Source organism: Orcinus orca, chromosome 8, assembly GCF_937001465.1.
Source record: "Orcinus orca chromosome 8, mOrcOrc1.1, whole genome shotgun sequence".
NCBI classification, from domain to species: domain Eukaryota; kingdom Metazoa; phylum Chordata; class Mammalia; order Artiodactyla; family Delphinidae; genus Orcinus; species Orcinus orca.
This window is the reverse complement of record NC_064566.1, coordinates 96,829,436-96,843,850: the sequence shown is the minus strand read 5'-3', so window position 1 is coordinate 96,843,850 and position 14,415 is coordinate 96,829,436. Positions and strand designations below refer to the sequence as shown.

Below are 14,415 nucleotides of genomic sequence, written 5' to 3'. Positions count from 1 at the left end.
GTCCAGCTCCCGCATTTTCAACCTCTTCCTCTCAACTGGCTTCCCCTTAGCATTAAAAAAAAAAAAAAACAACCCTGGTAATCTTAGATTTTTTAAAAACTCTTCTTTAGATGCACCCCGCTCCCCACATACACACATCTGCCTCTAACTTCTGACCAGTCCTCTCAACACTCCCCACGATTTGAAGTTTTTATTCGTATGACTTATCTTCCCAGAAGACTAAGCTGCATGGGGCAAGAATCTACATATTACTCTGTATGATAACATCTGGCACAGAGCTAATGCCTGACAGAGAAGTCCGTAATAAATATTTTTTGAATGGATAAGAACTCAAAATTACCATTCAGCACAGATTTGTCACTGGTTATATAATATTAAAATATTAAAACTAAAACTGGGGTTCAGTCTTGATTTAAATCATCTGCCACTCTATTTCTTAGTATAGTTGTTTTAAAATCCTGATACTCAGCTAAGTTGAACTACAGCATTAGCTCACCCATATCATTCTCTTTCCCTCCTTCCTGGGAAAGAGTGGCCCCTGAAACCATGGAGGACATGGAATTGGCTGGCAGGTATCCAATGTCTGCTCCTTCACTTGTTAATCCACTCTGGCGCAACTTAGCAGAGTCCTGAGGTTCAGGACTCACAGATGAGGGTGTGGATATGTGCTTAGGGTGGCGCTGCTTCTGTAGTTCCATGGCTCTGCCAACTGAACAGAAAGCAATAGTTAATAATTCATGCTGCAAAACAGCTTAAAAAAAAAAGATGATGAAAAGAATCTAGAAAAATGTCTGGAACATGGTGGGCCCTAGAAAAATATAACGTGGATTTTTATACAGAGTGAGGGATAGATAGATAAACAGATCGATAGAAAGAAGGGAGGGAAAGGAAAGAAAGGAAGATAGAAAGAGAAGGAAGGAAGGAGGTAGGAAAGAGAGAGCAAGAGAGAGAAGAAAAAGAGAGAGAGAGAGAAAGAGAGAAAGGCAGGAGAAGGTGAAGGAGGATGAAGAGAAAAGGGTGGGAGATGGTAGAAGATGAGGCGGGTGAGAAGAGGCAGGAGAAGAAGGGTCATGAGAAAAGGAGCTGAGGAGAGCAACAGTGGGTGGGGGCAGAGGGGATGCCGAGAGCCGGAGATGGACACGTACGAAGCTGTATTCATTTGTAAGAGAGAAGATGAAGCCTTTTAGCTCTGTGAGCTCTTAGCAAGCCCCTAGCTTCTCGCTAACACTCACAACTTCATCATCACGACATGCCTCAGAGACCATGCAGAATAATCCTTATGCTGCCCATTACCACTGTTCACATCAGTCACCATGAGAAGCTGAAGACTCTCAGCTCATCGTCCCCCATAACCTGGCACATCCCCACACAGCTTTGTACACCTCTAATCCTAAAATTCTTCCTTCCCCAATTCCTACAATTCCTCTTCTGTATCCCTTGGAACTCATGGTCAGCATCTGTGAAATGCTCTGTTCTCCTCAACCTCTTCTCTAAAAATTTCCTTCATCTTCTCAGTGTTTCTCAGCAAGGGGCACCACTGACATTTTGAGTGAGAGTTCCTCATTGTGTGGGACATTCAGGTTCACTGTATCACAATACCCCCCCAACTCCAGCCCATGCCAATATTTTCAAATGTGGTACCTGTCACCTTGAAGACCACTATATGAGCTAATTTCTCTCCCCACAGCAGCTCGCCCACCCCTACTTCTCCTGCAGCCCTCTCTAGGAGACTGCCTCTCCAATAGGCCTGAGGGTGGAGGGACATCAGGAAATAAAACACAATGAAGAGGTGGAAAAACTGCAGAAGTATGGAGTAAGTGAGTAATGTGTGTATAAAGAGGTAAAACAAAGTGTGGTGGAGAAATCCATGCACATCTTGTTTTATAAATTTCACAATCAGAATTTGAGTGCAAACAAAATCAGAACAGGTAAGTAAATTATGTTATGGACAACTAATGGAATACTCTACTGACATGAAATAAGATGTTTATGACAACTGTGAAGTCACATGGGGCTTTAGTTCAGAAATCACATTGAATAGAAACAATGGAAGCTCAGTGGAAACACTTCTAGAACACCTTTTTCCAGCAACCCATTCTAGCTAAATGAGCCTAAATGTAAAGACGGCATGGAATGGTGGGAATGCAGCATTTTAAACTTCAACGTACTTGCACTGTTGTCATGACGGCTTGGTCTCCTTGGGGGTCCCAAGATGCTGGGGAATCCTCTTCGCTTCCCTTTTTCTTCGCCTTCCCTATCTTTCTTCATACTTTGCTAGAGTTGAGGTACAATCAAAAAGATAACACATACGTAACAGAGTAGATTTCTTTTGTTGCTTTTAAACAGAAACACATTCTAATGGTCAGTTGAAAGAAACTGGTTAAATGTAAATGAAAGACACACACAGGGCACTCATTAGAGGCTGGCACACAGTACTATGTACACACCAAACTCAAGATGCCTTTTCAAACCCTTCAGAACTGACAATTTTGGAAAGTAAAAGGTAGGTTTATAGCACATTTACTGGGAGCCTGTTCTAAGTAATTCATTCATCTGTTGAACAATATTTACTAAGCTAATAATGTACGAAGGCACTATGCTAAAAGCTGGGGATACAATGAAGGAGGTCCTTATCTTCATCCAGATTTACAATCTAACAAAAAAGAAACCAAGCCATACAAAATTACAAACACTGACAGGTACCATAAAAGAAAAGTATGAGGCCAGAACAGTTAGGGACAGCTCTCTGTATAAACTACTAGTTTCACTTTTCACACTGCCTAATAAATTAGTTTGTACGGCTGGATTTCTCACTAGATTTTGAGTTTCTTGAGAACAGGGACCACATCTTATTCCTATTGGCATGCCTAGCACTAATTTGCTGAAAAAGTAAATACTAAGAAGGAAAGCACTGCAATCAAATGTAAAGAAGCATGGAGACCTTAACACACTATTATTATTCTAGTCTTACCTTGATTTTTGGAAGGAATCCAATCCGACCTCGCTTGTGCTCCAAATTTCGAGGTTCTTTCACTTTTACTCCCAAATGCTTCATGTACATGAGAATAACATATTGCATTGTTGAACTGAGGGAGAAAGGATTAAGTAAAATAAGACTTCTGGGAAGGGATGGTGGGTAGAATAAAGATACCAAATGACTTCCAAAACCCCACTGCTGAAATTCCTAGAATTCATCAAGTGAAAAATAAGGAGCTATCTATTCACTGTGAATAGTAAAGGATTCTACTCAAGATACTAGAATATTAGTCAAGTAAAATACAGGCCACCAGAGGGAGACAGTCTATATTTTTATGTTAAAAGAAAGAAATCATAATTTAGGGCAGGAGACAAGATAGTTTCTTTTTTCCTTAAAATTCTAGAAAAAAAGTAGTTATATTACCTCTTATCTTCTTCTACAGCCTGAGCAGTCATTCTAAAAATAAAAACATTTAAAAATGAAACATTAAAGTTTAATAAAAGAGTTGTTATTAAACTCAGATAACTGAAACAGCAGAACAGAGCCAAATGCTTTGGGACCCACCCCAAATCTCTGTCACCTGGAATAAAACATGAGAAAAATTCTAATCCCTGAAGGAACCATATGCTTTTCACACTCATGTCATCAACCGTAAATGTCTGATAGTAAGAAACATTTCCAAAGTCTGTGAATTGAAGCCAATATAAGTATTCAACCTGTTTTTGATCAGTTAGAAATTTTATAGTTACTCATTTTACCAACACCCAGAAAAAGAAATACAAGAACGTCATCGAAAGTATCAGCATGAATGTAAAATTCTAGCTTCTCAAGTATTACGACAGAATAAACAGCTCCACATAAACAACCTGACCCCCCTTCTAAATTTGTTCACTTTAAGCACAATTAGCATCTTAGTAGAGAGGGCCTTTCTACATGTATTTCTGTTACTTACAACACTTCTTCAATTTTGGCAACAATCTGCTCTGCACATGCCCGTTCCTTCTCCAAAGTTACCCGGTCCTTGTCTCTCTCTGCATCAATTTTAGTCAGTTCGCTTTCAGCCAACGTCAGCCCCATGCTACGTTTCTGTCTAAAGGGAATAGGAGAAATTTCCTGAGGCAGCCTAGAGAAAAACTACCTCCCTCTGGAGATGTTTCATCAGAGTTTCCATAGCTGTGAATTTCTAGCAACAGGCAAAATGTCACAGTTTTCTATTTGGGGGCCCATGTCACCTAGGACACCGGAGGAAGACAATTCTAGAGGCACTCACTCAACAGAGCACATATCCTGAAGGACACACTTAGCACAGAGTACTAATACTAGGCACAATTCCTGACAGCGTAAGGAATGGGGACTATGCACTCTCAGTACCACGCCAACCTTCTGACTGCAGATGCGCATTAGGCTTTAGTAACAGTGCTAAAGACGATATGCTGAGCCAAGGACTTAATGTATAACCTTTTCCTACTTAAAAAGAAAATTAATTCAGAACAACCATATCAGCTTACCACCAAGCTTACCGAAAATCTTCCAAGTGCCTTTGAACTTCTGGGTGGACTCTTTCTTGCATAGTTTGGATATAGTGGCGATGTAGATCCTCAGGAATAAGCTCGGGTCTTCTTTTTTCTGCATAAATAGAAGAAGTCACCTGATCTAAGGCATATTTTTTGCATTATAACTGGCACTATTTGGTGCAAACTTAACTTGAAGTAAGACAAAGAGAAGTTCAATACATTTTATGTATTTCATCTCAGAATTCATCTTTCATTTACCCTTAAATGTATTATAGGCTTTTTTTCTGCTGTGAGTCATATCACCTACTAGTCACCACGTAACAGATAGAAACCTTAGGGAGGAGCTGAACTACGTATCTATAGAGATGTAATTCTCCAGCATATTGGTGCTCCAGACTTACCTAGATCTACTGATATTTCATCAGGAACAGAAACTTTCAGGTGCTAAAATAAAAATGCAAACAAAAAGTGAAATAGTACTAAGAGTTTTTCAGGATGCATATAAGGACTTATACAAAATAAAGAGATACAACTTGAATATCTATTTTTACAAGAATATTCATGTATAAGCTCATTTTTTGGGTTTCACCCATCTAAATTTCATAGCTCTGGAATGTTCTATTGTTAAACTTGAAAATAAGCCTTTTTCCCAAGGATCGTATTGTAATGGAAACATCTACACTTGTTTTACTAGATGACTGAATGCTTCTGTGCCTTACTTATTCCTGTTGGCTTTGGTTTTCTAAAATGAATCAATATTGGCTTGGGCTTTCTAGAATCACTGGTTAAGATAATCAGTTATACATCATTTGAATCAATATAGGTAAAACCTCAACTACGTGTATATCATATGAAAATTTACTCATATATAACGATGATTTTTATTTACTTTTTTGATATACTCACACTACAGACCACGATATTCCCAACCATTTTGCTGTGTAAAGCTAAAGAACCCTCACAGCAATAGTCACACTCCCAGCGAGAAAGTGTTGCATATCAATGTTGAGGCTCTGGAGTCTTAAATCTCTAGCTCTTTCATGTGTAGCTCTTACTCTTGAACTAAGACGACTGTGTCATAATTTACTTCTTCTTAGCTAGGATTTGTTCACATAATAACTGCAGTTTTTGGTCCCATTACCAGATAATTATCTCCTGCTAATTTGGGAAATGTCTTGGAAAAAAATTGTTTTGCGTTTGGAGAAAATATATTAACTTCTTCACGTTTACTTTGTACTATACACCTACTTAAGTCATATCCTTTCAGAATTTAAACAATTAACATGAGACCTGAAGTTGTACATTTGAAAATAAGTCACTGCTAAAAATTATGAGATCTCTAATATTTATTTGAAGAACACTGAAATGGATTTCAAAGCTTTCTCTTTAACTGAAGTTGCCATAAAGTAGCTCAAATCAACTTTCCTAAAAGTATTTCTAGCACAAATGCAAAGAAGTATATATATGTTTATTTCTGTATGTGGGTATTTATATGAAATAAATATGACCTGTGGCATAAAAGAATAATTAGCAAATTAATCTATCAGGGTTCTTACAGTTTCATTTTGATAAACTTAGACAGATCACGAGCAGCAAAATATAAAGTTCTGACTTAGCATGGAGCAAGCACTCTTAAGAAATGTGAAATACAAATATACTGTCATTTCTTCATGAAAGAAAGTTATCTTAATAAATATATTGTGTAATATTTTAAACAATGGCAGTGTAATCAGAACCCTACCTAATCCATTCAGTAACTATCTGAGTGACCACTCTGCCAGGATCTATTCAGTGCTGGTGAAATAGCAGTGAACAAACAGAACAAAAATATCTGCCCTGATGGAGCTTACATTTGGGGTAGAAGAGTAGGAATATAGACAAAAAATAAATTAAAAAAGAAAACATAAATTCTATAGACAAAAATAACACAGGAAAGGTGACAGAAAGTCAGGGGAGATGAAATTTTAAGTAAATTGGTCAGGGAATTCAGGCTTCACTGAGAAGGTAACTGTATTCAGCCATGTGTAGGTGTACAGGTAACTTTGCAAAAAATACAAAGAAAATGGGGCAAGTGCTGGAGGAAGAAGTGGAGCCAAAATGTTTCTATGTGAGTTTGTTTTAAGATAAGAGAACTAACCATGTCTGCATGCTAATATGAATGATTCAATAGAAAACAAAAAAACTGATGATGCAGGAGAGAAGAACTGCTAGAATAACTAATCTTTAAGTAGGTATAAGAAAATACACTCAGGATAAACAGGGGAAGAGGTGGCCTTAGATAAAAGCAGAACAATCCCTACATAGCATCAGGAGAGAGGGCAGAGCATATGGTATGATAGAGGTAGGATGATATATCTGGTAAAAGTTATCTTCTGTGTAATTTAAATTTCTCAAAGAAACAGCAAGGTCATCAGTTGAGAAAAGAACAGGAGAGGAAGTGATGGAGAGTTTAAGAGAGAAAACGTGTGAAACAGTCATCTAAGAGAAATGCAAATATGAAAGAACTAGGGACATGCAGCATGATTCTTCAAGAGGTATTAAGGGCTAACTGTTATTTACCCTATAGCAAGGCTAATAATAAAACATACTAGAGCAGAAGCAAGAAGAACTACAATCCTGCAGCCTGTGGAATGAAAACCACATTCACAGAAAGAGACAAAATGAAAAGGCAGAGGACTATGTACCAGATGAGGGAACAAGATAAAATCCCAGAAGAACAATTAAATTAAGTGGAGATAGGGAACTGACCAGAAAAAGAATTCAGAATAATGATAGTGAAGATGATCCAGGACCTCGGAAAAAGAATGGAGGCAAAGATCGAGAAGATGCAAGAAATGTTTAACAAAGACCTAGAAGAATTAAAGAACAAACATCTAGAAGAATTAAAGAACAAACAAACAGAGATGAACAATACAATAACTGAAATGAAACATACACTAGAAGGAATCAGTAGCAGAATAACTGAGGCAGAAGAACGGATAAGTGACCTGGAAGACAGAATGGTGGAATTCACTGCTGTGGAACAGAATAAAGAAAAAAGAATGAAAAGAAGTGAAGACAGCCTAAGAGGCCTCTGGGACAACAATAAATGCACCAACATTCACATTATAGGGATCCCAGAAGGAGAAGAGAGAGAGAAAGGACCCAAGAAAATATTTGAAGAGATTATAGTCGAAAACTTCCCTAACATGGGAAAGGAAATAGCCACCCAAGTCCAGGAAGCACAGAGAGTCCCAGGCAGGATAAACCCTAGGAGAAACATGCTGAGACACATGGTAATCAAACTGACAAAAATTAAAGACAAAGAAAAATTCTTAAAAGCAACAAAGGAAAAACAGCAAATAACATACAGGGGAACGGGAGCTCCCATAAGGTTAACAGCTGATTTCTCAGCAGAAACTCTACAAGCCAGAAGGGAGTGGCACGATATATTGAAAGTGATGAAAGAGAAGAAGCTACAAGCAAGATTACTCTACCCTGCAAGGATCTCATTCAGATTTGACAGAGAAATCAAAAGCTTTACCAAAAAAAAAAAAAAAAAAGCTTTACATTTACAGACAAGCAAAAGCTAAGAGAATTCAGCACCATCAAACCAGCTCTACAAAAAATGCTAAAGGAACTTCTCTAAGTGCAAAACACAAGAGAAGAGAAGGACCTACAAAAACAAAACCAAAACAATTAAGAAAATGGTAATAGGAACATACGCGTCGATAATTACCTTAAATGTGAATGGATTAAATGCTCCAACCAAAAAACACAGGCTCACTGAACGGATACAAAAATAAGACCATATATATGCTGTCTACAAGAGACCCACTTCAGACCTAGGGACACATACAGACTGAAAGTGAGGGGATGGAAAAAGATTTTCCATGCAAATGGAAATCAAAAGAAAGCTGGAGTAGCAATACTCATATCAGATAAAATACACTTTACAATAAAGAGTGTTGTAAGAGACAAGGAAGGACACTACATAATGATCAAGGGATCAATCCAAGAAGAAGATCTAACAATTATAAATGTATATGCACCCAACATAGGAGCACCTCAATACTTAAGGCAAATGCTAGCAGCTATAAAAGAGGAAATCGACAATAACACAATAATAGTGGAGGACTTTAACAGCTCACTTACACCAATGAACAGACCATCCAGACAGAAAATTAATAAGGAAACACAAGCTTTAAATGACACAATAGACTAGATAGATTTAATTGATATTTACAGGACATTCCAGCTGAAAACAGCAGATTACACTTTCTTCTCAAGTGCACATGGAACATTCTCCAGGACAGATTACATCTTGGATCACGAATCAAGCCTCGGTAAATTTAAGAAAATTGAAATCATATCTAGCATCTTTTCTGACCAGAACGCTATGAGATTAGAAATAAATTACAGGGAAAAAAACGTAAAAGACACAAACACATGGAGGCTAAACAATACATTACTAAATAACCAAGAGATCACTGAAGAAATCAACGGGGAAATCAAAAAATACCTAGAGACAAATGACAACAAAAACACGATGACCCAAAACCTATGGGATACAGCAAAAGCAGTTCTAAGAGGGAAGTTTATAGCAATATAATCCTACCTCAAGAAACAAGAAAAATTTCAGATAAACAATCTAACCTTACACCTAAAGGAACTAGAGAAAGAAGAACAAACCAAGTTAGTAGAAGGAAATAAATCATAAAGATCAGAGCAGAAATAAATGAAATAGAAACAAAGAAAACAATAGCAAAGATCAATAAGACTAAAAGCTAGTTCTTTGAGAAGGTAAACAAAACTGATAAACCTTTAGCCAGACTCATCAAGAAAAAGAGGGAGCGGACTCAAATCAATAAAATTAGAAATGAAAAAAGGAGAAGTTATAACAGACACTGCAGAAATACAAAGCATCATAGAGACTACTACAGGCAACTCTATGCCAATAAAAGGGACAACCTGGAAGAAATGGACAAATTCTTAGAAAGGTATAACCTTCCAAGACTGAACCAGAAAGAAACAGAAAATATGAACAGACCAATCACAAGTAATGAAGTTAAAACTGTGATTAAATATCTCCCAACAAACAAAAGCCCAGGACCAGATAGCTTCACAGGCGAATTCTATCAAACATTTAGAGAAGAGCTAACACCCATCCTTCTCTAACTCTTCCAAATAATTGCAGAGGAAGGAACACTCCCAAACTCATTCTACGAGGCCACCATCACCCTGATACCAAAACCAGACAGATACTACAAAAAAAGAAAATTACAGAAAAAACAAAAACATATTAGTTTAAAACCTTACTAAGATTTCTATTGGTAAAATAAAACACTACTATTATCTATTATCATTTATACTAGTAAGATCTTTTCCACCATTTTTCAGTTACCCTTGTGCCTCCAAACTTCAAAGAGGCCAACCAGAGTTCAATTATACAAATATTGCCCTTTCAATCCTAATATATATGTATATATATGTATATCATTTATGTTCTCTTTTTCACTCCCTCATCCTAAATATGCACATGTATAAACCCCAATATACATATATATCCCTTAAGACTTACCGTGAGAATTCATATGCCTACAACTAACTTAGAAATGATACAAAAATTATAGTCAAGAATAATCAGTAATTGAGATATAATATAGATGTCAGAAAGCACAATGAAGTCCAAAAACATGGGAGGGAAGACTAGAAGTAGGAGGCCAATACTTCAATGTACTAAAGCAAAGATTATAATATTAACTTGGTAACTTACTGCAGATCGATCCAGGAAGAACTGATGAAACTCAAGGAAGACACGACGAGTCTCCTTGGAATTGGTCTGTTTATACAGGTCTGAATAGAGATAACAGAGCTGTAGTAGAGAAAGAAATGGGGGAGAAATCATGAAAAATGTAATCTGCTGGATCCTCGTCAAGTAGGAATGCCTTGAACAAGTAGGTCACCATAAACAATGTAGTTATTACCATATAACCAAGTCTTATAAAAAAATAAATTAGTAACATTTTAATCATCTTTCGTATCTAATATGTTTAGAAACCTGAAAGAAGTCCATCCACTCATCTTGCTGAAGTGAAAAGTTTTATGGTATATGAATCAATGTAAGAACTCTGAATTGGTGAAATCATAAAATATATTACCAATGTTGCAGGGTCAAACTGTGAAACTACATGGTGTAAGAAAACAGCCAAGTGAGCAGGGCGAGATTTTAGCAGTTCAATGCTCTGGAAACAGCTGCACTGCCCATTGATCTAGAAAAAGAGGTAATTATACATCAATAATGCCAATATATAAATGCAAAATGTAATGTCAGCTCAATTAAACGTAACTATCCAAATTTCACTTTAACCTACCCTAAAAAAATTCAAGATTTAAAAAAATTTCACTAGAATTTATTAGCAATACAGGCTATGGAATCTCCTCCTCTGAAAATAATCTCTTGGGAATAGGATGGAGGGAAGACCATCCTGGGAGAATAAAAGTCCAGGAGATGATTATCAAAGAGCTCACATGTCTACAAATCAGTATGCAAAAAAACAGGCTAATAACACTTCTAAAAATGCAATGGAAGGCTTTTTGCCTAATAACAAAATAGCTGTCTTCCTTTCGAGCTAATCGTAGAAATGGTGGTAGGAAAGGGAGCTGTATGATTTTAAATAAGACAACTCCTAGAATACTTGTATATTCCCAAACTACACTGAACACAGAAAACAGCAATAGTTAAACTTAAGGTAACCTAGAATCATATAAGTTAATCTAAACAAATAATACCAATTCTACACAATCTCTTTCAGAAAATACAAGAGGAGTAACACTTCTCAACTCATTCTAAGAGTTCAGCATTACCCAAGTATCAAAACCAAAGACATTATTAAAAAAAAAAAAAAACTACAGACTAATATCCTCCATAAACACAGATGCAAAAATCCTCAGCAAAATAAGTTAATTGAATCCAACATTATTATGAAAAGGAAAATACATTATGACCAACTGTGGTTTATCCCAGGAATACAAAGCTGTTTCAAAATGCTCATAATATCAATTAATGTAATTTACCATATTGAGACTAAATTTTAAAAAACAACATATGATCATCTCAGTCATTCAACAAAAGTCAACATCCATTCATGATAAAAACTCTTATCAAACTAGGAATAGAAGGAAACGTTCTCAATTAAAAAAAACAGTATCTACAAAAAACCTATAGCTAACATCATACTTAATAATAAACGACTGAATGCTTTCTTCCTAAGATCAGGAATAAGACAAGGATATCCTGTCTCACCACACCGATTCAACCTCATACTGGAAATCCTAACTAGTACAATAAAGGTAAGAGCAAGAAATAAAAGATAAACAGATTGGAAACAAGGAAATAAAAATTGTCTCTGTTTGTGGTTGTCTATGTAGAAAATCCTAAAAAGTTACTTTAAAAAGCTCTTAGAAGTAGTGAGTTTACTAACAAGATCATGGGATACAAGGACAAGAATAAAGCCAATCATATTCCTATATACCATCAATAAACAACTGGAATTTGAAATTTTAAAAAAAATTTATAATAACATACCCCTCTCCCAAGATGAGATACTTAGGTATAAATCAATGACTTCTTATCAGCTTCAAAAGCAAAGCCATTTCTATTGGTCAAAGCTAAAATAAGCAATTAACCTGGGTAATTAGCCAATTAATTAATCTTAGTTCTAAGATTTTAGCTTCAAATCCTTATAAATATAATTTCAGTCTCCAGAAAGTGTTCATTTTTGCAAGAAATCAAACATCTCAGAAAATTAATAATTTGTTTTTTAGAAAAGAAGTCATCACCTGTTCATGTTCAGTACCAAAGTCATCATCCTCTGCTCCAATAATATGAGGTGCTATACGGGTAGAGGGACTCCCAATAAGTGATTGAGTGTCCTGGTGACATTCAGAGAAAAGGAACAGAAAAATTATCCAGTGGTCAATTTCAGAGACAGGATAAAGCCAAACCATCACAAAGACATGGTTCACTAAACTGACTGGATTTCTTTTTATTTATTTTCTTTAGGTACTTTATTTTCAAAGTGGTTCTCAAATTTTCCAGTGTTGATTGTTTCTTGGGGGTGGGGGGTGGGGGAGAACATTTCCCCTGGAAATCGTAAACACCCTTTGCTTACTACACCCTTGGTTATCTGATTCTAATCCCTCTCTGTATACTTCATTTATTATTTCATACATATCTAGACCTTGTTATAGAAAGAAATAAAGCTGGCTTACATAAATAGTTAACAATTTTTAAAAGTTAGTTTAAAAGTGAATGAAGACAACAGGACAAAGGAAAAATGAGAATAGAAGTAAGTTTAGCAGAGAGGTTAATACAAAAATTTCTATTAAGGTCATATAATTGAAAGCTGTCACTGAACCTTATTTTTTCATTTAAAGTTCATTTTCATAAGTGCACAATGCAGGGTTTTCAATCCCGGTACTGTTGACATTTTGGGTCAGATAATTCTTTGTTGTGGAGGCTGTCATATGCATTGTAAAATGTGTAGCAGCATCCTTGGCTTCTCCCCACCCACTAGATGCCAGGAGCAGCCTCCCAGTCATGACAATCAAAAATGTTTCCAGACATTGCCAAATGTCCCCCAAAGGACAAAATCACTCCTAGTTGAAAATCACTGCCATAATGCAATAAAATGTTCAAGTAATCACACAAACACTGCTATAGAAACAATGACAACAAGACTGTAAAAATAAACTGTAGGTCGGTAGATCTCACTCCGGTGCAATAGCTCATCTATGTGTCAATTCACTTACAAATTTGGATTTCACATGAAAAAGGCAGCCGTGGAACATTACTGTATAGTGCAAAAAATAAGGGATATTTGAATACTACCAACACTGAAATCAGAGACCATACAGTATTAAGAGAAATAGAAAATTTGGAACAAATATGAAAAAAATGAGTTTGGCTTAAATATGACAGCAGTTGAATGCTGTACGATCTGGATTTGAGCAAAGAGAGTGAGGCTCTCTTTGATAGTGATTTGGAAGTTATCCGCACAGTAGTTACAGTTGAAACTATATACATGGACCAACAAGTTATAAATTAAGTGAATAATACATAGCTGTAGTTTTTCTTCCTTAAGTGTGTTGCAACTCTATGTATTTGCATTTCCTGAACTTGATTCCGCCTTCTTTACTCTTGTTTTTTAAACCATAAGCCTTTAATAATTTTTTTAAAAAATCAGGTAAAACAACAGAAATTTGTTTAGAGTATCAGTGAGACAACTTTTTATTTTGTCTTTGTTTATTTTGATGTGATACTTCTGATTTTTCAACAGTCCTTATGTTGCTAATAATAGATGAATCACAATATGCTGTTAAATCTTTTACTATAAAACTTTATACAAGTCCTAATTAAAAAATAAACTCAGAATGCTAAAAGTATTCAATTAAGAAGATGCAAGATCTAGCAATTCCATTCTGAGTATACACCCAAAAGAACTGAACGGAAGAACTTGAACAGATATTTATTTGTACATCCATGTTCAGAGTAACATGATTCACAACAGCCAAAAGGTGGAAACAACCCAAGTGTTCACTGATGAATGAATGGATAAACAAAATGTGGTATAGACACAAAATGGATTATTATTCAGCCTTAAAAAGGAAGCAAATTCTGATACATGCTAAATCACTGATGAACACTGAAGACATTATGCTTAGTAAAATAAGCTGGTCACAGAAGGACACATATTGTATGATTCTACTTATATGTGGCTCCTAGTCAAATTCAAAGAGACAGAAAGTAGAATGATGGCTGCCAGGGGCTGAACGGAGAGGATAATGGGGAGTTAGTGTTTTAGTGGACACCAAGTTTCAGTAGGGAAAGATGAAAAAGTTCTAGAGATAGATGTGGTGATGGCTGCACAATGATGTGCATGT

General features: G+C 36.0%; 1 protein-coding gene across 5 annotated transcripts in view; it reads right to left on the bottom strand.

Moving 5' to 3' along the window:
• ARHGEF12 (Rho guanine nucleotide exchange factor 12) overlaps window positions 1-14,415 on the bottom strand; it is a 145,204-nt gene that overhangs the window by 30,128 nt on the left and 100,661 nt on the right. For all 5 annotated transcript variants that reach the window (XM_033407322.2, XM_033407321.2, XM_033407319.2 and 2 more), the window contains 10 exons: window positions 12,313-12,405; window positions 10,632-10,742; window positions 10,247-10,345; window positions 4,893-4,935; window positions 4,498-4,603; window positions 3,930-4,067; window positions 3,401-3,433; window positions 2,972-3,086; window positions 2,169-2,274; window positions 497-709 (listed from right to left, as the gene is read on the bottom strand). In XM_033407322.2, the coding sequence (XP_033263213.1) occupies window positions 497-709; window positions 2,169-2,274; window positions 2,972-3,086; window positions 3,401-3,433; window positions 3,930-4,067; window positions 4,498-4,603; window positions 4,893-4,935; window positions 10,247-10,345; window positions 10,632-10,742; window positions 12,313-12,405 (1,057 nt within the window). The remainder of the gene's footprint in view (window positions 1-496; window positions 710-2,168; window positions 2,275-2,971; window positions 3,087-3,400; window positions 3,434-3,929; window positions 4,068-4,497; window positions 4,604-4,892; window positions 4,936-10,246; window positions 10,346-10,631; window positions 10,743-12,312; window positions 12,406-14,415) is intronic.